Source organism: Brassica rapa, chromosome A03 (assembly GCF_000309985.2).
Source record: "Brassica rapa cultivar Chiifu-401-42 chromosome A03, CAAS_Brap_v3.01, whole genome shotgun sequence".
Taxonomy (NCBI): Eukaryota; Viridiplantae; Streptophyta; class Magnoliopsida; order Brassicales; family Brassicaceae; genus Brassica; species Brassica rapa.
The window spans coordinates 6,870,383-6,890,353 of record NC_024797.2 but is presented as its reverse complement, the minus strand read 5'-3'; the positions used below and the strand labels follow the sequence as shown (position 1 = coordinate 6,890,353).

The window sequence follows — 19,971 nt, the reverse complement described above, 5'->3', positions numbered from 1 at the left end:
ACGACTTAACTTTCAGTCGTCTCAGGTTACAGATGTCAAAGTCAATTGCAAAAATAACCTCTGCGTTGACCAGACGACTTCCAGGTAAGTCGTCTACAGCCAGACGACTGAAAGGTAAGTCGTCTACAGCCAGACGACTTCCCAAGTAAGTCGTCTGACGAACAGATCTGGAAAAAAACTCGATGTCATACCTTAAATTGGTGAGATAAGTTCCTTAGCATACATAAGGCTTCTCCAAGCACACAGAATCACAAACGGAAGTCACCCACCCATAATCGTTAGCTTCTATGACTCTATGAACCATAAAAAATTTAGAATCAAAATCTTGGGTTTTTTTAGCTCATTGTGGAGAGAAAGTGAGAGATATGTTGTGTTTAGTTCACAAGAATGGAAAAAGAAGAAGGGTAAATCGATTTTAGGAGCATTAAAAGCTTCAAATTGGTTGTTCATGGTGGTTGTGGTATTGATGACAATGGCAATCTTGTAATTACTTGAAGATGATGAGGGTGAGAGAGTAAAAATGTCATTTTCGAAAAAAAAAAAAAAAAAATTTATGGCATTTTCGTAAATTATATGAACTTGTGGGGTGAATAGGGCAAAACCAATTTTCAAAAAAGAAAGAGGTTAGTTTTGTGTTTGACTTTAAGTTGTAGGTCAATTTTGCAAAAATCCCAAAGGGCCAATATCTTCCTCGAACGGGGTCTCTTTCATTGTGGTATGAACTCTAAACGCCCTGCCGTTTTCATATCTATAAAACAACACGTATTTCACAATAGCACAGAGCTTTTGTCCCCTACGGCAAAACCTTGAAGTCCCTCCCTCCTGCGTCACAAGCCGCACAAAAACTAGCAAGAGAATGTGGAAGCTGACGTCACGATTCCGGCCACATATCAACTCGAACTCATGGTTGATCCGACACTTCAGCAGTGGAGACGCCACGGGTCTCTACGGCTTCGACCATCTTAAAACAGCCAAAGGGTTTCAACGTTTCGTAGCTGATGCCATTGAAAGGTTCGATTTTTATGTCACTAGAGACAGTGTTGTTATGTTATTTTGGTTATTGAAGAAATCTTATTTCTCTCAGGTCTGGGGAGTTAGTGAGCTACATATCGGGAATGCCTTCCTCTCCAGATATTATTAAAGCCATGGATGAGATTTCAGACACGGTAGGGGTTATGTTTCTTACTACAAGCTCTCTTTGTTGGTTGTTTGTAGTGATTGGTTTCTTATGAATCTGAATCTTTGTAGGTTTGCTGTGTTGTTGACTCTGCTGAACTCTGTCGACAAACCCATCCTGACAGGTCTCTATTCCCTCTATTTCTCAATCAATACTTGGTTGGTTATGTTGGTTATAGATTTTTCCTTAAACCGGTTTACTTTCCTCACATATAATAGGGAGTTTGTCGAGGCAGCTCACAAAGCAGCAATTGATATGAATGACTATCTACATGTGAGGTGACCAATGATTTTGCTCATTGACCATTCGTCTTATTAAGACATGATTGAACTTTCCTTTTTTTTTTTTACCATTGTTTTTGTTAAGACATAGCTGTCTGAAAATATCTGCAATTTTATCCTTGGCAATAGCTTAACTTTTTTTTATGTGGGGTTGTTTGATTTTGTAGCAACTTAACACAAACCATACTTTGTATGCTGCGGTGAGAAAAGCAGAGCAAGATTCCAACTTGCTCACAGAAGAAGCAAGCAGGACAGCTCATCACCTCCGAATGGACTTTGAACGGGGTGGCATTCATCTATCCCCTGGTTTGTGTTATATCTACATTGCCTTTGATTTATTAAGATGTCATTTTTGTAATTTATTATATTCCTTTCGCAGAGAAGCTAGATAAAGTGAATAACTTAACAACCAACATCTTTCAGCTATGCAGCGAGTGAGTAGTACCCATGAATATACACAATTGTTGATTCTTCGTGCTGTTAGTAGTACTAACATCCTTAATGATCTATATGATTCAGGTTCAGTGGAAACATTGCTGATGATCCAGGACACGTTGATATATTTCCAGTGTCACGCGTCCCTAGACACCTGCATCATCTTCTCACCCCTGTCTACGGAGGGAGTCCGAGAGGGTATAAAGGATCAGCTCATGCCTCGAAACATAGGGGATTTCGAATACCTACTGATCAACGAACCCTTTCTTCCATTTTGCAATGGACATCAGACGAAGAGGTTTCTCTACTTTAACCTTATACTGATACAAGTGGAAAAAACAAGGGAAATGTCATTTTTAATACTTTTTTTATTTATTTATTTCCAGGTTAGGAAAATGGTGTATGTTGAAGGGAACTCTGTTCCTCACGCGAATCACGGTGTTCTTGAGAAGCTTATTGCTTCACGCCATGAGCTTGCCCAGGTTAGTTGCTTATTTTATCTGTGATATTTTGTACTATTATTCAATTATTTTAACTTTTTTTTTTGTTTTTTTGGATTGATGTCATTGTCAGATGATGGGGTGCAATTCTTACGCTGACTTCATGGTGGAGCCAAACTTAGCAAAATCACCAAAGGTTGTGACATCGTTCCTACAAGAACTGAGCAGGACAGTCAAACCAAAGGCGGACCAAGTAAGCTGACTTTTTTTTATGATACTATTGTTATGGAAAATTAAAGGCTCTAATAATAATGTTCCAATCTCCGTAGGAGTTCATTGCAATTAGAGACTTTAAAAGAGAGAAATGTGGTGATAAATCAGCAGAACTAGAGCCATGGGATGAAACTTATTATACTTCAATGATGAAATCCTCCGTCAATGATGTGGACACCTCTGTAAGTTGTTTCTGCTATTTGATTTTCTCTCTATTGTGCAAAGATTTTATCTTATCATTGCTCTGTTGGAATATTACTACTTTTACAGGTTGTAGCATCATATTTTCCTCTGCCTCAGTGTATTGAAGGACTAAAAGTGCTTGTTGAATCATTATTTGGTGCAACGTTTCACACCGTTCCTCTGGCCCCGGGTGAATCCTGGCACCCAGACGTGATTAAAATGTCTCTTCATCACCCTGACGAGGTATCTTGTTTACACAACTAAGACAATCCTTGCATACATCTTGTTACAAATCTTGTCAATTGTTGTCTACTTCAGGGTGATCTTGGGTATCTTTACCTTGACTTGTACTCAAGAAAAGGCAAGTACCCTGGCTGTGCTAGCTTCGCAATCAAAGGAGGTCGCAAGATCTCTGATACAGAATACCAACTTCCTGTATGTAGAAGCTTGATCAAATTTCATTTTTTAAACCATATTCTTACACTTAAGCGTGCTGATCTGATTCTATCGCAGGTTTTGGCTCTTGTTTGCAACTTTTCACGAGCTAGTGATTCTTCAGTGGTGAAGCTTAATCACTCTGAAGTTGAAGTTCTGTTCCACGAGTTCGGACATGCTCTGCATTCTCTGCTCTCACGAACGGTGCTGCTCAGAAACTTTATCAAAACAGGAAAGTTAATTAAGATCTTTCTTTGCTGATTTGCTCTCTGTATGTTCTGGATGTTTTGCAGGATTACCAACACTTTTCCGGTACCCGGGTGGCTCTTGACTTAGCAGAAATGCCTTCAAACTTATTTGAGTGAGTATAACTCTCTCAACTATATAATTCTCTTGTGTTGGTAAAAAAACTTTCTAATGAATGTCTTACCTCAGGTACTACGCATGGGACTATCGCCTCCTGAAGAGGTTTGCTCGGCATCACTCAACCGGTGAGACAATCCCCGAGAAGTTGGTGAAGTCATTACAAGGTGCCAGGAACATGTTTGCAGCTACTGAAATGCAACGCCAGGTCTGATTATATTTGATTCAACTCTCAAATATGTATATCAATGTTCAAGAAATCGTTAGGCCGGTAATTAGATGCTTTATAGAGGATTATTGATTAGGCGGGTGCATAGACCGATTTTTGAACTCCTACGTCTGATTATCAACATCAGTTTTGGTTTTTCTGGTAGGTGTTTTATGCGTTGATCGACCAAATGCTATTCGGGGAACAACCAGCGACATCAAGAGACGTGAGTAAACTCGTGGCTGAACTGAAACGGGAACACACTAGCTGGAACCATGTAGAAGGAACACATTGGCATATACGATTCAGTCACTTACTGAACTACGGAGCAGGTCTCTCTCTCTCTCTCTCTCTCTCTCTCTCTCTCTCTCTCTCTCTCTCTCTCTCTCTCTCTCTCTCTCTCTCTCTCTCTCTCTCTCTCTCTCTCTCTCTCTCTCTCTCTCTCTCTCTATTATAAATAAAATGCATCATCCAAGTGTTTTTTTCTATTTTCCTGTAACGTTGGTGTGTCTATGTGTGCAGGGTATTATAGTTACATATACGCCAAGTGCTTTGCGTCGACCATATGGCAATCAGTATGCGAAGAGGATCCGCTTTCGTTGAGCACGGGGACGCTGCTGAGAGAGAAGTTCTTCAAACATGGAGGAGCTAAAGATCCAGGGGAGCTTCTCAAGGATCTTGCGGGGAAAGAGATCATTAGTGTTCATGGTGAAGGCATAGTCCCTGCAACCACATGCGTTTTAAATGAGCTGAAACTGTGATAGAAGGTGGAAAAGTATGTTTTGTAACAAAACAAAAGAACTTTTTGACTACTAGTGACTTGAGGTCATAAACGAGTGTGTTTCTACCTTTTAGACTAGTAAAATTCAATTCGGCTAAATCGGTCCGAACCAAACGAACAAAACCTGAACCAAGAGAATTTTTTATTTGGTTTGAAAATGTTATACCATTTATAGAATAATGTTTTTATTTTTTGTTCATTATTTTTATTTTTCACTTTATTTTAGAGTAAAATATGGAATGAAGTTAGAGATGCTATAATTTAATATCCGGCATAGAATTGTACCGAAGAACCGACAGCAAACAAAAAAAAAAAAGAATTCATACTCGATATTGATTTGAGCTCTTAAATATTTGAACGATCATGTACGTCTGTATTTCGGATGTTGGATATTATTATCCAAACTTGAACCTAAGTACCTAACCATACCCAAAAACTAAAAAACAACAAACAAATTTCTTACGATCCAAAAATCCAAATTAGTACATCAGAAATAAATATTCAAAACCTAAATACGTATTTCGAACACTCAATTTTTGTAGTTATTTTGTTCTAACTCATAAAAAATACATGAATAGAATATGAATGGAGTATTGTTAAGTAATGAATCTTACATAAGAGTTATAAAATCTACCTAAATATGAAATATTATTAACCAAACCTGATCGTAATATACATAAAACTTAAAAATGGCCTACGAAGTCAGACCAGAAAAAATTCTAGCATGTTCAACATCCAGTAGAAACTAAAAAAAAGAACAGACCGGGGAGGCCTATTCAAAATCGAGTAAAAACCGAAGAACTGAACCACCATTACACACATTTAGGCAAACCTTAAATGACGTGTAGTGTTCCCTTGTGAAACGAAAACGAAATGAGTCTTGAAGGAAAAACGGCGCGCATTGTGACTTTAACCTGGTTTACGATAACACGACGCCGTTTTAGAGTTAGGCTTGAAAAACAATATCCTCTTCCTCAATTATCCGACCACAAAACAAATCAACTGACAAAAGAAAATGGCGCTACAAATCCAATCTTCGTGTTCCTTCTCCGCGAGACCCTATCATCTCCACCACCTCTACGCGAGCATAAACCCTAGATTCTCAATCAAATGTCAGAATTCCCAAATCGAAACCGAGACGACAGAGGATCCGTCACAACCCAGGAAACCGAGCTCCTCCGGGGTTGGATTCGGTTCGCCGGCTCCTTCGTCTTCTCCGGCTAAGAAAGGGAAAGGGAAGAAAGAGGTGATCAGGCGCTCTCCTGTGGAGAAGCCTGTGTTCATCAGTGAGGAAGGAGCGGCCAAGGCGGAGGAGCTGAGACGGAACGAGAATGCTTTTCTTCTTGCTTGGCTTGGCCTTGGTGGCGTCATCCTCGTCCAAGGCCTTCTTCTAGCTGCTTCAGGTACCTCTTGAAGAGTACCTTAGGGGCAGTCTTGGTTTGGTTAAATTGGTATAGAAACGTTAGGGGCAAGAACAATCATTAGGGATAAAATAACAGAAGAGTGAAGTTTGGTCTGAAATTCGACAAGCTTTATGTTTGTTTGTCTTAGTTTTTTTGTCTTATCACTCTTTGAGATGGTGTTGTGTTTCCCTGTAAATATAGTTGTAACTAAGTGATTCTTCAGTGGCTTATACATGAGTATAAATATTTACGAAATATCTAAATCATAATATAATTGATTAGTATTTTGTTTTCAGTTTATATAAGTGATAAGTCGTTTTATAATTTATATGTATGGAAAATAAATAAGAGAGTTTTTAACATCGGTCTGAATAACGCAGTTGTTAATAACATCTCTTGGCGTTCTTTGTTTTTATATCACGTTTCTGCAGGCTTCCTTCCAGAAGAGTTGGATAAGCTGTTTGTGAAGTACGTGTATCCGGTGTTCACTCCTTCTGTTGGATTGTTTGTGGCTGGAACAACTGCATATGGAGTTCTCAAGTACTTACAAAATGAGAAACTCAAGGATCAAAATTGATTCGTACCTATGGATATTTTGAGGTAGCCTGTGATTGTGAGAGGTTGGTGTTTAATGGTTTAGGGTAAGTGTGTTTGCAAATGAAGTGGATGGATACTCTAGTAAGAAGAGTTTGTGTATTGATTTGATCTTTGTCCTTGTATATGCAAAGAGATGGTTATGTAAAAATAAAAATATGTTGGAAGATATATTCAGATTCTATTATCATTTTATCCTAAACAAAAATCAGAGTCGAGCTATGTAATGTCTTGTGCCATAAAACATAGAAAAATTGTTCATTTTAATCATCATATTATGTTGACTAAACCGTTTGGATACACTAAAAAATCAACCTATTGTAAACTGAAGCGCATCCCCTCAACATTTTGCAACCACATGGCCCTAACACCCAAAGCATGCTGATTTCACACTCTCAAACAAATGATGTATGCAAACTTAAATCAGATATTTTTAAAATATAATTACAAATTATATTAACATTTCAGTTAATTTTTTAAAAGGTAAATGACTCTTTAAAAGTATAATTTGGTATGAAATTTAAAATTTTGTGTTTAATCTTTTAAAAAAATTGATACATATTTTAAACTTTAGAAATGTATCTAATTAAATATTAATATAATTTATGACAGGGACTGAATATATAATAAATAAAACATTATTGTCCAACAAAACCAGAGAGAATATGCATTGGACAAAATATGGGCTCAGATAAAATCTAAAAAGCCCATTAAAGTGTAGCAAAAGAAAAACCTAGTTTAGTTTCCGTGTCTCTTACTTTATAAGCTAACATCATCTGTCTCCTGCCAAGTTCGTCGCCCAGTTTCTTCATCAACTCAGCGGCTCCTATCTTCTTTGTTCTCTGGTAAAACCTCATTTAAGGATCTTTAGTCTTTAATCTCTGTATGCTCGTTTGAATCGAACTGTTCTCTAGAAATGGTTTCTTAAGCTTAGTTTCTTACATATATTATGGTTTCGAATTGATATACAATAATCTTGTTTTGTTTTGGATGTATGATGTTTAGCTTAAGGAACTTGAAAAGAAAGGTAGTAGAAAGCTATGGCTTACGCACCACCAATGAAGCAAGGAAAGACTGGATTTGAGGAGCCCCAAGAGCAGATTCACAAGATCAGAATCACTCTCTCCTCCAAGAACGTCAAAAACCTTGAGAAGGGTGAGATTCTTTTTCTTGATTTAGCCTTCAAGTTTGTTTCTTTCAGTTAGATCTTTCAAAGGGTTTATCTACAATATGTATATATAGCGTACTTGAACTTGGGTTTAGTCATTAGTATTACTCTGAAACCTGAAATGGTTAATCATATTACTTAAGGATGTGTTGTGTTTTCGATGGTCAGTGTGCACTGACTTGGTCCGTGGAGCGAAGGACAAGAGATTGAGAGTGAAAGGACCAGTGAGGATGCCAACTAAAGTTCTCAAGATTACCACAAGGAAAGCTCCTTGTGGTGAAGGTCAGTAATCAAATCTCCCTTCTCTTTTTTTTTATGAATGCACATCTTGTTGTGTATATGTTAGGTAGATTGTCTATGTGATTCAGAACCTACTCTGCTTTGAGTTTATTTTTATTTAGTTGCAATTAAAAAGGAAGTTCCTACATGTTTGTCTAATTTTTTTTTGTTTTGTGGATATGTAGGAACCAACACATGGGACAGGTTTGAGCTCCGTGTACACAAGCGTGTGATCGATCTCTTCAGCTCTCCTGATGTTGTGAAGCAGATCACTTCCATCACCATTGAGCCTGGTGTTGAGGTCGAGGTCACCATCGCTGATTCTTAGATGCTTGCACTTTAATTTACAATCTTGTCTTTGAATTCCATCGACTTCTCTCTTTTTTGTTACAAGGTTCAGACTTGGTACTTTTTTTCCCTATATGTTATCCTTTTGAATTTGTTATTGTTAAAACATTTAATTTTCTAGTTTTTGTTTTGCCAAAGCATTGAGCCTTACTTGCACTATTTTTAGATTTTAGACAATTGAGTTATATAACTTTTATTCATTCGTAGGGTTAGGGAAATGCAATCCATCATTTGTAGGGTTTGGATTTGGAGCTTTGATTTTTCTAGGTCTAATATAACGAATTTTTGAAGATTAAAAGTTAATCACAAAAAAACATTATTATTATTAATATAATCCGTAGAAACTCAACCTGAGAAATTGATGGAAAATGATGTTTTTATATCATGATCTTGGAGTTAATATCGCATCACAACAGAAAAGTAAAAACGATTTTGTCTTTTTTGCCGACTCATCAAAAGGATTTGAATAATCTTTTTTTGATTTCCCATTAGGATTGGATCAGGCATACATCAAAATATCTACAATAATAGTGACGTGGACATTGTTATAGCTAATAAATGGGTCAGCGATCGTAGCCGTCCATTATAACTTAAACCGCTTGATCGAACAGCCGCAAAACAACGTTGATCCTCCGTAGCAAAGAACGAACACGATCTAATAAATAAATAAATAAATAAAATAAAAGCGAATCGTATAAACACGAGAACCGGTCTAAAGGTTGAGAACCTGAGCTCCTTCTTCTTCTCATCGATCAAGATGGGGAATACGAATTGCATCGTCGGAGGTTGCATCGATCAAGCGAGCGTTGGTGTGGTAGAACGCTGGGGCCGATTCGAGCACATAGCCGAGCCTGGTTGCCACTTCTTCAACCCTCTCGCGGGTCAGTGGCTCGCCGGAGTCCTCTCCACCAGGATCAACTCTCTCGACGTCAAAATCGAGACCAAAACCAAGGTCTGATTCGATATCCTCCCCGCTGCAATCACAAAGGAGATCTTGGAATGAATTAGGTTAATCTGTTTTGGTTTTGCAGGATAATGTGTTTGTGCAGCTGATTTGCTCGATTCAGTATCGTGTGGTGAAAACTAATGCTGATGATGCGTTTTACGAGCTTCAGAACCCGAGAGAGCAGATCCAAGCTTACGTTTTTGATGGTAGCTTTCTCTCTTGATCTTGTTTTTAAAACTCTTTTGTGATCTTTATTTGATTCTTGGTTTGTATGTTTGTTTCCGAATCAATAGTGGTTAGAGCTTTGGTTCCGATGATGACTCTTGACGCTCTTTTTGAACAAAAGGGAGAAGTAGCCAAGTCTGTTCTTGAAGAACTCGAGAAGGTATATATAATAACATGATTCTCGTCTTCTTTAGAGTAAACTGTTATCATGTATAGATGTGTTTGGATTGCAAAGAGAAAACTTATAACATTATCGTAGGCTATGTAATTAGTGTGCTTTCAGGAAGTAGTAATGGCATGTTCTGTTATGTTTATGGATCATGATTGTAATTGTTTCTTCAGGTGATGGGGGCTTATGGATACAGCATTGAGCACATTCTTATGGTTGACATCATCCCTGATCCTTCTGTGCGCAAGGCCATGAATGAAATCAATGCAGGTAACTAGTGTCTCATACTTTCACGGCTATAGTGATTCCTACGAATCAAAGCATTAGAATGTCGTAAACTTTTTGAGGTTATAGGTCACTATTGGTATGTTTTTTTGTCAAGAGTTTGGTTTTTATTGGTTAATTGCTTTCATTACCTCATGGGAAAGTGTTAAACTTTACAATTTAATGATGGTTCTATATCTCATTTGTGTCTCAACCCTAATTTATTTTAATGCAGCACAAAGGCTCCAGCTCGCAAGTGTTTACAAAGGAGAAGCAGAGAAGATTCTCCAAGTGAAGAGAGCGGAAGCAGAGGCGGAAGCCAAGTACTTAGGCGGTGTGGGTGTTGCTAGACAGAGGCAAGCAATCACGGACGGGTTGAGGGAGAACATAATGAACTTCTCTAGCAAAGTAGAAGGCACGTCATCCAAAGATATCATGGACTTGATCATGATCACACAGTACTTTGACACCATGAGAGATCTTGGAAGCTCGTCTAAGAACACAACCGTGTTTCTGCCTCACGGTCCGGGACACGTTAGGGATATCAGCGACCAGATACGTAACGGTTTGATGGAGGCGAATAGTGCTCGTGTCAGCGACGAAGTCTAAAGAGAGATTCACTTGGGGTTGTGAATTGGGTTTGTTGGTTTTGCTTTCTTCGATTATGGTTTAAATTACATTTTAGCACTTGGGTGTGTGTGAATTTATTTGGATGTTGCTTCCTTTATGTTTATGTTTTTTTTTTAGTATATAATAATCCAAAGTACTTTGAAATCATATTGTGTAATATTCTGATTTCTTAAAAACGGTGATGCATAAAGAGAGCTTTATATAGTGATCTATAAGTATATTTTGAGGATGACAAGAAAAAATAAGGACAAAAATGTGTCAGAACATTAGATGATAGAAGTCACTTGGGTGAAACATCCAAGTAGTGAGGTTTTTACGGCTAACATTCTTTTGCAGGTTTTATATGTCTAATAATGGAGACAATTATAACAACCACCACGATGGAAAGAACAATAACCCATTGTTCCAAATTTCCAAATTCAAACTTTAGTGGAAGGGAGGGATGTAACGCTTGTTGAAGGTTGAATTAAATAACAATCCATGAGAAGTTGGATCGAGTTTAAGAAGCTATACAACAGTCAATCAGAAAACTGTGCTAATCATTGATGGGAAGCACCAAGGAGTACGATCCACACAATCATGTTTTTAATATAGAAACCCTCTGTCCTTCTCGAAAGGTTTGGGTGTCCAAGTTTCATTATTGACAAACGTAGCACGAGTATTGATTTTACTTGAGTTAACAAAGACCCATGTGTCTTAAAAGACTTAGGGTGTCGGGAAGACTTATTAGTTATTTTGTACAACTTAGCTAGCAAGGAGTTTCTTCTTTGGTAAATAGTTCACTTGTTTAAATTAGTCATTTATGCAACTAAAGTTTCAACTACTTTATTCAGCAGTCGTTGTCAACTTCTACTTGTCTAAGAAGTATCGCCTTCTATTTAAATGTCTCTCAAAGCCATCTCTTTCGCACAAACAACAACTTTTCTTCTTCTTTTCTCTCTCTCCTCTCTCCACTCTCTCTCTCTCTCATTGCGAAGATGATAGATTCTACCTTGGAGTTCGTCAACAAAACCACTTCCAATTCTTTATTTATGTTTCTCTTCTGTAACTTGATCATCATCTTAATCCTCTTGGGAAATCCTAAACCCGGTTCGGAAGATAAATCAAATCCCGGTTCGAAGGAACCCATGTTCATACCTGAATCGGTTCTCTCTTCCAAATCCATGTTGTTATCTGAGTCGACGACTCTCAATTCAAAGTCCGGTTTAAAGAAACCCGTGTTGATACCTGAATCAGTTCTTTCTTCCAAACCCGTGTTAGTAGCTGAATCGGTTCTTTCTTCCAAACCCGGTTTGATCTCTGATTCTACTCTCCCATCAAATCCAGGTTTACAAGAACCGGAAATGATATCTGAGTCGGTTCTTCTCTCCTCCAAACCTGCCGGTTCTGATCAATCGTTGACTTCCAAATCCGGTTTGAATGTAATATCTTTGAAACCCGGTTCAGACTGTTCAGAGAAGGACGAGAAAGGGAGAATGAGGAAGAAAGAGAGCTTGGAAGTAGAGAATGAGAGCTTGGAAGTGGAGTGTGTGCTTCGAAGACGAGTTGAAGAATTTATTCGTAAAGTTAATACTCAATGGAAATCAGAGAACACCAACAGAGATTATCTCTTATACTAATCAGAGTTTTGTTTTGTAATTACCAAGTGCTCTATAAAAAACCTATGAATGGGAAGCAACAAGTGTTACAAAAAAAAAAACTCAAACTAGCTAAATTCTGTATCCAAACCACATCATACTCCTGCTATTTCAAAATTTAAAATTTATGTGTATTTTTTTGTAAGTAACAGGTTTCAATAATTTTAAACCAATAATTAAATTTAAAAATAATAATTTCTCATTGTTAACCTAATAAAAATATGTAAAAAAAATAATATATTTTTGATAAGTTTTTCACAAAAAGGTTTTAAATTGAAGAAATTTCAAGTTATAATTTAAGATTGTTAATATTTAAAATTTGCGATGTAACAAAATTAAAAGAAAGTTACAATCCCCACTACATGCAAAGCTAAAAACTTGCTATGGATTATGATATCAATGATAGAGTTGGACACAAGGCAAGTACCTGCTAATTTTAGGATATTAGATATTTGGCTTGTTCAAATAGTTAAACTTGTTATTTACATTTGATCCATTTAAAATGAGTAATTTATATATCAAGTATTTGTCAAAATTTTGATTTTTTTCAAGTTACTTGTTCCGCTACTTGGCCGATTTTATTATTCAAATAGAAAATACCTAATTATTTGAATTCAAAATGCTTAAAACTAATTTTCTTGTAATAAAGTAGATTTCAGGTTGAAAATAGTTTATTAGACTTTAATATTTTAATAAAATTTCAATTTTAATTACAAATTTCTGTTGAGTTTTGTATATGGAAACATAAATGTCAACATTTAGAGTTTTGTTTATAAAGACATAAATGCTAGCAACATCTATTTAATAAATATTAAGTATATTTATTTATATCATAATGAGTACTAAGTAAACGGATTAAGTAATTACAAAAATAATGAGAGTTAATGTTTGATTTGTACTTGTAAATAATAAAATTTATATATTTGTTATCTGATTTAACAATAGCAGATGCTTACTTTTTCAAACTGAGTATGGAGCAAATAGTGGATACAGGCTAAGTACCAAATAGTTGTTCACAGCCCGAATAAAATATATGAAAAGGGCTACTATCAAGTTGACAAATTCAAGAAGGTTGCTTAGTTGAACCAAATCAACAATAATATATGTGTTTGATGTAAGAAATTCAAATTAATTAAATTTTTATGTATCGAAACTAGACTAAAGCATATCAGTTTTATTTTTGGGGTAAACTATCAGGTTTAAATTTGAAATTGTGTACATAAATATTTTGCTATAAAACAAAGTTTTAAAGGATAAAGGCAAAATAACGTTGATGCCAACACATAGAATCAAGGCAGAAAGCATATCATATATTTCCTGATCCGATTCAAAAAGGATTTGAGTGAACAAAGTGCAGCCATAGTGTTATCCAATAAAATAAAATCAGACTATGCTTAGGCTCATACAACCAACAAAAAAATGGATTAGAACAATAAAATAAAAAAGCATTATCTATGAGTCGCAATAAATTTGGACAGATGTAGTTTAGTTTGGTTGGCGGAAACTGCAATTTATATTAAGGTTTGTTAGATAGAGAAGGGAAAAAGCATCTTTCTACTTCATCAAATGTCAACAAAAAAAGAAGCAAAGTTAACAGATGAATCAATCCGAAAAATAAGATATGATTTCCTAGACCAGATTGATTTATACAGATCATATCAAAACGCTTGCCAACTAAAGACAGTATCCAACTTTACAATTGTTTACTTGAAAATTGATACTTCTGTTAATTAATCAGAGTCATCATTGTCTAAACTATACATATTTGAGCTTAATCAACTTTTTGTTAACAAGCAACCTACAAAATATATTTATTCACTTGTTAAACAAAACAAATATGAGTGTACCTCTTAACGTATTTTGGATATATAGATCACAAGTCTAGAGTATACATGCATATTTTAGCAAAACTGCACAAAACAGAGATTTTTGGTTTTTGATTCTGGTTCGGTTATTAAGGCTAACTGATCAAAACATTTCAAAATCATTTCAGTTAGGCTGAACTAATCGCCTATCCACTTTTTACATTAATGGGTTCTTTGGTGCCTTGAGTCTCGAATTTTGCTTGTTCACCAAACTATAAACTTTTTTTTTTGTTCACCCAAATTATAAACTCAAATGAGAAAACACACATGTTAATAAATCAGTTAGTTATAATGCAGATATGATTCTGTAAGACAAACTAATAAAAGTCACCTGATTGTCAAAATGAAAGTCATTAAAGAGTGAACTGAACGAGAGAGAGCACACATAAGTTTCGCAATTCTACAACAACCACTTGGGAGTAACCAAGTCAAAAGAACCCTAAAGATATTACATATCCTCTAACAAACCCTAACTCTTTAGTAAGAGATATCTCTGTTTAAATAAGACGACTAAAATCTCAAGAAAAATAAAAACCCATTAGAGACTAAAGAATCTCAAGATCACGATCGATGTTGTTCGGATTCACTCTCTCAAATAACCATCAACTTGGAACCTCGGTGTCAGATTCAGTATGGACTCCAAAATCTTCACCATCTTCACCTTCTAAGTTCTCCTCATCTTCTTCGTCATCCTCTCCTGGGAGAGAAGAGAAGAGATCCCTTATATGGTCAGCAGTGTTGTTTCTGTAGTAACCTTGGGCTGCGTTAGTACTCTGCTCATGCTGAAAGGACATAGGTGGTGCGGACACGGGTGGTGGCTGAATAACAACAGGCTTGTTTGGGCCGTTGTATCTAGCCTTTGGATCTTCAGCTGAGCCACCACCGAATGAGATGTTAGAAGCTTGTGTTGTAGTCGGGATCCCAAATCTTTCTCCTCTTTGTTTCTTCATCTGCTGCTGCTGCTGCTGCGTTTCCTCTTGACCCCCCGCAACAAAAGTCCCTACCATTACCTGAAAAGTAGATAATAATGCTTCAAAACAAGAAAAGAAAAATCGAGTCCATTAGAAAGATTAGAGTAGTTTACCTGAACAGGACCAGCGGCTATAAAGAGACCAGCGAGACCACCACCAAAGACACGACCATCAGGTCCAGCAAGAGACACACTCATCCCTCCAGCTCTGCTTCGGGTTCCTCCACTCTCGCTTGGTATAAACGAACCCGTCAAAGAAAGAATCTCAAAATGACCCTGATCCAACACAAATTGTTATAATTTAGTTAAAAAAAAAGAAAAATATCTAAATGAATCTAAAAGAAAGAGAGAGCAGACCTCATAAGTAAGAGTACCACCAGAAGTGGTAGATTGACGAAGTGTAACATTTGAAATGGGACCGTTTGCGGAAAGAATGCAAATAGCACGAGAGCCTTCTTGTTGAGAGAATGTCATTATCTTCATCGTCACATCCTAGTATCAACCATTGTAACAAAAATAAAATAAGAATCACAAATCTTAGTGAATCAACATCACAGTGATAATATTTCAATATTAAGGTCGGAAAATTTATATTTTTCCTAACAAACATTCAGTAAAAAATCATAATACATACCTCGCCGGCATTTACTGTGAGCACATGAGGAGTAAAACTTGCACTAGTAACAACATCTGCAGCTCCTACAACTGCAATTAGTAAACAAATCAAGAATAACAATTAAGGTATGAATTTGAAATCTCTAACCAAAACAGCAAACAGTTAAAACCCTTAAGCAACTAGATTAAGTTCTACTACTACTACATCTTGATCACAGTGAAGGCATAAGTTCCATTAAACGCAGCGTATTGATTCTAAAGTGTACAAAGATTCATTTAACAGAATAGAACCTTACCAGGAGAACTGTTTTGGAATTCGAACATTTGAGGATTCTTGACCCAACTGTTGTTGTTGGGAGGCTGCTCCACGCGTCCTCGACCTCGTCCTCTTCCTCTCCCACGCCCTCTTCCTCGTTTCTGAGAAGCAAACCCCGTCGACAAAGGAACGGAGGAGGAGAGTGGCATCGGAGAAAGAGTCACGGCGAGTGAGCCGTCGGGGTTATACTTTCTCGGTCTCCCTCTCTTCTTCTTCGCCAGCTCAGCAGAAGAATTCTCCACCGGCATTGTTAAGCTGAAAGGAGGAGCAGCATTCTCAGTAGCTTTAGCCGCCACGGCGGAGGCAGATGCGGCGGCGGCGGTGGTGTTGGGTAGTCCCGCCGGAAAAGGGTTAGGGTTTTCCGACCGTGGTGGGTCCATTTGGTAGACACCACCACCACTAGGAGGAGGAGGAGGAGCTACATGTTGTTTCAGACCAAAACTGGTTATCATGTTGCTGGTTCCTTCTCTCTCCTCCATCTGAAGATTCTGTAAGGAGAGAGAGATTCCGACAGTTAAAAGGAGAAGAAGTAAGACACTTGAATCTTGCTGACCACGACAGGTACGAGCTTCTGAGACAAAAGACTTTTAAAGTACAGACAATAGAAAAAGAGATCCAGAGAACGTAAGATTCACAAGAGCAAGAAGAAAACAAAAGCAAAAGATGGAAGTTGAAATTAAGTGAAGAGGAAGATCAGAGCTTCCATGGCAGAACCTTAATTTCACTTGAATTTCTTCTAAAACATTCTTAATTACCTGCACAAATGAAATTGGTATTTCTTTTTTGTCTTCTTTTTTTTCTATGGGGTGGGTTAAGTTTATGGAGAAATTTCTTTTACAGATGTGAGAAATTAGGGTTTTGGGAAAGAAAATGGGAAGATAAATAAATAAATAAAATAAATAAATAAGATGAGCGGATATTTTATTACATTATTACATTTTGATATTATAAATTAAAAAATGGGAGAAAAAAATGAGAGAGAGAGAGAGAGAGACAAGAAAAGAAAAGAAAAGTGTAAATTCAAAAACAATTGTAATAATGGGGTTAATTAGAAAATTTTCAAAAAGAGTTACACGCCACTCTTTAACAGTCTTGGAATTTGGGATACAGCTAAAGCTAAATTAATTTAATATGATGAGTAGGGGGGGCAATTTTTAATTATATACAGTTGGACTTGGTTTTTGAGATTTGAATAGTTTAAAATAGAGAAAGAAAAAGATTTGAGTCTTTTCTTGTGTTCGAGTCATATGCCATTTTATAATATCTACTTTTCTTTTTCCAGTCTACCCACTTTGACGATAACCAATCCAATTGTCAGCTACGATATCTCTGTTCTTGCAGCTCTTGTCCTTGCCATTAGGTGTGGTACGTGAGTCAATGTGACTCCTGTCCTGTGTGGTATGGTTCCAAAACATAATGATGCATTTCAGCTTTTAGGGTACAGAAACTAAGGACATACTTTGACAAATGGTTAAAACGTTTAGTTATCAGATCTGCCACTTGATTTGCAAATCTAAATATAATCAAACATATTTCATATAGTTAAAATATTAGAAAACTCAGTGTTCTCTTCACCTTTGTATTATCAAGTTAATTATAGTTTGGGAATCAAAGAGAACATATATATCTTCACTACCTCCCTGTCTCTTTCGGTGCTCATACTGTCATACATACTCTGCTTGATAGTCCAAGCTTCTGGCCGAGGGTATAAAACCTCTTGAATCAGCTAACTCAAAGTCATCTATACTTTTGGATTTGCAATTGGGTCTATAGAGACAAATCTCTTGATGAGTTGCTTCTCATCAAACTTGACAGTTCTTTGATCCATCTATAAAATAAAATAAAAGGACTTATCTCTACTAATCACTTTTTGCGCTATTTTTGGAGCGTTTTCTTCTAGATTTTACATCTAAAACTGAACATTTTTGAGTTTTATTCTCCTGTAAAGTGTCCAGAGAGCAGCCTTAGACCACAAATGAAGAAGATCCATCAGACTCAGAGCTTTGTTCAGATATCACTTTGCGTCTATAGAGTTCTTTAGACTGAGAAACAACTTTTCTTGTTAGTCTCCAAGAAACCTTACACATGTGAAAACGATTACTTAAAGAAAAAGCCAATCATATAATTGACCTTTTAACAAACCAAAGAACAATCAATTTGAGTTTTACACAAAAAATAAAGACAGAATGAAAATCAGACGTGGATCAAAGACTCGGACTGTAGCATGAAAGCGAGTCTTCGTTCCTCAAAGGAGTACTCAACAACTTCAGCCTTTTCTTGAAGCAATCTCGCATTGGTATTGTTGAGTGGTGTTGCTGCAGTTTGCATCGGCACAGAGATTGTTGCTGGTGTAGATGGGATAGGAATCATTGCCCCTACATTCTTTGGTGTTTGCATCATCATCATCTGCATCTTCTCTTCTTCCAAGTTCCTTACACTGTTGTTGTTCTTGACGGGAGTTGCAAATGCCGATATCTCATTCACTACGTTGCTTTTCGGGGTTGGAAGAAGTTGCTGCGGCGTTGCTATGTTAGCCTTTGATGCAACCACCGTGGTAGGAAGAGGTGAGAATGGTTTGCGCACTAGTGGAGATTGCAGCTGTTCACATGGATTCATTGACTGTTTCCTTGAGGGAAGTCCAGCAACATCAAGCCCTCTTCTTCCTGCAGGAGAATAAAATATTTCATTCATCAATGCAATTAAGAGAAACTACTCAACACAATGATTCTACATTAGTTACGGTTCATTAGTTACCAGTTGATAAAGCTCCATCAATCTGGCGCTGGTCTGTTTTCTTGTTAGGTTTAGGAGTCTGATGCATCCCTGCTCCTAAGGAGAGTCTTCTGTTGGTTGCTGCACCACCGGTTGACATTCTTGGAGCCTTTTTACCACCAAGAGGTTTTGATGGGCTTGGTTTTGACCCGTAAAGCGCCTCTTGTTCTGCTATGAGCTGTCCTTGGAGCTTCTTATGATCCTTTTAACATCACATAGAGTTAAATTAGGAAGATTACATTGGCCAAAAAGTTTATGATGGAAAAGAGAGAAGTGAATACCCGTTGGCGACGGTGTTCTTCCTCGAAATTCCTGCCTGAGTAAGTTATACTCCTCGAGCATGGAGAGTAGACGGATCTACACACATAAAAAGATATTTACAAATGATCAGCGGTGACATAATAGACCAAAGTAAACTGAAACCAATAGAGATTTTATCGAGAAGTCATACACCATCATAGAGAAATTCAATTCCTTTCTCTTGTTCCCAAACTATTGTCTTCGAGGCTAGTGCTTCATAAGAACTTCACACAAAATTTGATATGATATGAAAGACAAAAGACTTTTTATTTAATCACCCACCTGAAGTTCGTAAAGGAGAGATCCACATGTTGACTCTACTTGAACAATCAGATCTTTTTTCACACTTGCCATTTCGAAATGCCTCTTCCTGCTCAGAGATTAAAAAAAAGGAAACCTTAAGTACCTTATTACCAAAAATAGCACTGGAGATTCGCTAGCGATTCCCATCATAAAAAAAAACATCTCTACCAGCTAATTGAAGAGATAAGCATTCCAATTCCGAAACGAACAGTGAAAATTAGCTTGGAATCGATTTAAACCCAAACTATGCAGAATCGATATTTACAAATTTCAAATTTAATCGAGAAAAGGTTTTGAAGTAAGGTTGCTCAAGTATTTGCCTGGAACTGGAGATTTCTGGAATACTTTTAAGAACTGATCAATTGGAAGAAGATCGATCTGATTAACTCTTCGATTTGGCCTTTAAATTTCGAAACAGAGAAACAATTTGAAAACCTAGAGAGAGAGAGAGTAGGCGTTACCAAGACCACCAGGCTCTTCCTAATTCTTAAATTGGGCCTTCCTTTTCTAACTTTTTGAATTTCAAATATTGGGGCACAATCCAATGCATCTCCGCTTTGAGTAGACAATTGATCGTAACCGTCAGATATG

At 36.9% G+C, this 19,971-nt stretch overlaps 7 protein-coding genes across 14 annotated transcripts; 5 read left to right on the top strand and 2 right to left on the bottom strand.

Moving 5' to 3' along the window:
* The first annotated feature begins 565 nt into the window (after positions 1 to 565).
* Positions 566 to 4,776, top strand: LOC103857178 (mitochondrial intermediate peptidase, mitochondrial). Its single transcript, XM_009134353.3, has 17 exons — positions 566 to 1,011; positions 1,085 to 1,166; positions 1,249 to 1,301; positions 1,396 to 1,450; positions 1,626 to 1,764; positions 1,838 to 1,892; positions 1,978 to 2,191; positions 2,280 to 2,375; positions 2,467 to 2,586; positions 2,663 to 2,788; positions 2,877 to 3,032; positions 3,108 to 3,224; positions 3,303 to 3,428; positions 3,518 to 3,585; positions 3,660 to 3,795; positions 3,962 to 4,127; positions 4,318 to 4,776. Exons 1-17 carry the CDS (start codon positions 857 to 859, stop codon positions 4,554 to 4,556), a joined length of 2,103 nt encoding a protein of 700 aa, XP_009132601.1. The 5' UTR covers positions 566 to 856; the 3' UTR covers positions 4,557 to 4,776.
* A 762-nt stretch (positions 4,777 to 5,538) lies between these two features.
* Positions 5,539 to 6,800, top strand: LOC103857177 (protein LOW PSII ACCUMULATION 2, chloroplastic). The gene is made up of 2 exons (XM_009134352.3): positions 5,539 to 5,979; positions 6,411 to 6,800. Exons 1-2 carry the CDS (start codon positions 5,592 to 5,594, stop codon positions 6,554 to 6,556), a joined length of 534 nt encoding a protein of 177 aa, XP_009132600.1. The 5' UTR covers positions 5,539 to 5,591; the 3' UTR covers positions 6,557 to 6,800.
* A 479-nt stretch (positions 6,801 to 7,279) lies between these two features.
* On the top strand, positions 7,280 to 8,508 carry LOC103857176 (40S ribosomal protein S20-1-like). The gene is made up of 4 exons (XM_009134351.3): positions 7,280 to 7,418; positions 7,579 to 7,728; positions 7,910 to 8,023; positions 8,206 to 8,508. The coding sequence occupies exons 2-4, from the start codon at positions 7,614 to 7,616 to the stop codon at positions 8,346 to 8,348; spliced, it is 372 nt and encodes a 123-aa protein (XP_009132599.1). The 5' UTR covers positions 7,280 to 7,418; positions 7,579 to 7,613; the 3' UTR covers positions 8,349 to 8,508.
* A 558-nt stretch (positions 8,509 to 9,066) lies between these two features.
* LOC103857175 (hypersensitive-induced response protein 4) lies at positions 9,067 to 10,811 on the top strand. Its single transcript, XM_009134349.3, has 5 exons — positions 9,067 to 9,320; positions 9,400 to 9,520; positions 9,608 to 9,699; positions 9,882 to 9,978; positions 10,208 to 10,811. The coding sequence occupies exons 1-5, from the start codon at positions 9,126 to 9,128 to the stop codon at positions 10,579 to 10,581; spliced, it is 879 nt and encodes a 292-aa protein (XP_009132597.1). The 5' UTR covers positions 9,067 to 9,125; the 3' UTR covers positions 10,582 to 10,811.
* Positions 10,812 to 11,057: 246 nt separating this feature from the next.
* LOC108871119 lies at positions 11,058 to 12,441 on the top strand. Its single transcript, XM_018657200.2, has one exon. The coding sequence runs from the start codon at positions 11,580 to 11,582 to the stop codon at positions 12,219 to 12,221; it is 642 nt and encodes a 213-aa protein (XP_018512716.1). The 5' UTR covers positions 11,058 to 11,579; the 3' UTR covers positions 12,222 to 12,441.
* Positions 12,442 to 14,439: 1,998 nt separating this feature from the next.
* On the bottom strand, positions 14,440 to 16,985 carry LOC103857173 (AT-hook motif nuclear-localized protein 4). Of its 5 annotated transcripts, none has more exons than XM_009134348.3 (6): positions 16,761 to 16,985; positions 15,986 to 16,493; positions 15,709 to 15,779; positions 15,432 to 15,566; positions 15,189 to 15,350; positions 14,440 to 15,114 (listed from the first exon to the last, which is right to left on the bottom strand). In XM_009134348.3, the coding sequence occupies exons 2-6, from the start codon at positions 16,482 to 16,484 to the stop codon at positions 14,707 to 14,709; spliced, it is 1,275 nt and encodes a 424-aa protein (XP_009132596.1). In that variant the 5' UTR covers positions 16,485 to 16,493; positions 16,761 to 16,985; the 3' UTR covers positions 14,440 to 14,706. The 5 variants fall into 5 exon arrangements, with proteins under 5 accessions (XP_009132596.1, XP_009132594.1, XP_009132595.1 ...); XM_009134346.3 differs by having other exon boundaries at positions 15,986 to 16,589; positions 16,720 to 16,893; XM_009134347.3 differs by having other exon boundaries at positions 16,720 to 16,878.
* Positions 16,986 to 18,023: 1,038 nt separating this feature from the next.
* LOC103857172 (65-kDa microtubule-associated protein 3) lies at positions 18,024 to 19,877 on the bottom strand. 4 transcript variants are annotated; one of them, XM_033288859.1, is made up of 6 exons: positions 19,549 to 19,835; positions 19,360 to 19,447; positions 19,229 to 19,301; positions 19,059 to 19,134; positions 18,760 to 18,979; positions 18,024 to 18,668 (listed from the first exon to the last, which is right to left on the bottom strand). In XM_033288859.1, exons 3-6 carry the CDS (start codon positions 19,234 to 19,236, stop codon positions 18,199 to 18,201), a joined length of 774 nt encoding a protein of 257 aa, XP_033144750.1. In that variant the 5' UTR covers positions 19,237 to 19,301; positions 19,360 to 19,447; positions 19,549 to 19,835; the 3' UTR covers positions 18,024 to 18,198. The 4 variants fall into 4 exon arrangements, with proteins under 4 accessions (XP_033144750.1, XP_033144748.1, XP_033144747.1 ...); XM_033288857.1 differs by lacking the exon at positions 19,549 to 19,835 and adding an exon at positions 19,842 to 19,877 and having other exon boundaries at positions 19,229 to 19,447; XM_033288856.1 differs by having other exon boundaries at positions 19,229 to 19,447.
* Positions 19,878 to 19,971: the final 94 nt, after the last annotated feature.

Bases quoted from the DNA above. Each gene is read 5' to 3' on its own strand.
- LOC103857178 (XM_009134353.3), top strand. From the start codon at position 857: ATGTGGAAGCTGACGTCACGATTCCGGCCACATATCAACTCGAACTCA. The intron at 1,167-1,248 runs GTAGGGGTTATG...GAATCTTTGTAG, and splicing joins TGGATGAGATTTCAGACACG to GTTTGCTGTGTTGTTGACTC. The intron at 2,789-2,876 runs GTAAGTTGTTTC...CTACTTTTACAG, and splicing joins TCAATGATGTGGACACCTCT to GTTGTAGCATCATATTTTCC.
- LOC103857177 (XM_009134352.3), top strand. From the start codon at position 5,592: ATGGCGCTACAAATCCAATCTTCGTGTTCCTTCTCCGCGAGACCCTAT. The intron at 5,980-6,410 runs GTACCTCTTGAA...ACGTTTCTGCAG, and splicing joins CCTTCTTCTAGCTGCTTCAG to GCTTCCTTCCAGAAGAGTTG.
- LOC103857176 (XM_009134351.3), top strand. From the start codon at position 7,614: ATGGCTTACGCACCACCAATGAAGCAAGGAAAGACTGGATTTGAGGAG. The intron at 7,729-7,909 runs GTGAGATTCTTT...TTCGATGGTCAG, and splicing joins CGTCAAAAACCTTGAGAAGG to TGTGCACTGACTTGGTCCGT. The intron at 8,024-8,205 runs GTCAGTAATCAA...GTGGATATGTAG, and splicing joins GAAAGCTCCTTGTGGTGAAG to GAACCAACACATGGGACAGG.
- LOC103857175 (XM_009134349.3), top strand. From the start codon at position 9,126: ATGGGGAATACGAATTGCATCGTCGGAGGTTGCATCGATCAAGCGAGC. The intron at 9,321-9,399 runs GTCTGATTCGAT...TTGGTTTTGCAG, and splicing joins AAATCGAGACCAAAACCAAG to GATAATGTGTTTGTGCAGCT. The intron at 9,979-10,207 runs GTAACTAGTGTC...ATTTTAATGCAG, and splicing joins CATGAATGAAATCAATGCAG to CACAAAGGCTCCAGCTCGCA.
- LOC108871119 (XM_018657200.2), top strand. From the start codon at position 11,580: ATGATAGATTCTACCTTGGAGTTCGTCAACAAAACCACTTCCAATTCT.
- LOC103857173 (XM_009134348.3), bottom strand. From the start codon at position 16,484: ATGGAGGAGAGAGAAGGAACCAGCAACATGATAACCAGTTTTGGTCTG. The intron at 15,780-15,985 runs GTAAGGTTCTAT...TACTAATTGCAG, and splicing joins ATTCCAAAACAGTTCTCCTG to TTGTAGGAGCTGCAGATGTT. The intron at 15,567-15,708 runs GTATGTATTATG...GGTTGATACTAG, and splicing joins TCACAGTAAATGCCGGCGAG to GATGTGACGATGAAGATAAT.
- LOC103857172 (XM_033288857.1), bottom strand. The intron at 18,980-19,058 runs GTATTCACTTCT...TGATGTTAAAAG, and splicing joins AAGAACACCGTCGCCAACGG to GATCATAAGAAGCTCCAAGG. The intron at 18,669-18,759 runs GTAACTAATGAA...ATTCTCCTGCAG, and splicing joins TGATGGAGCTTTATCAACTG to GAAGAAGAGGGCTTGATGTT.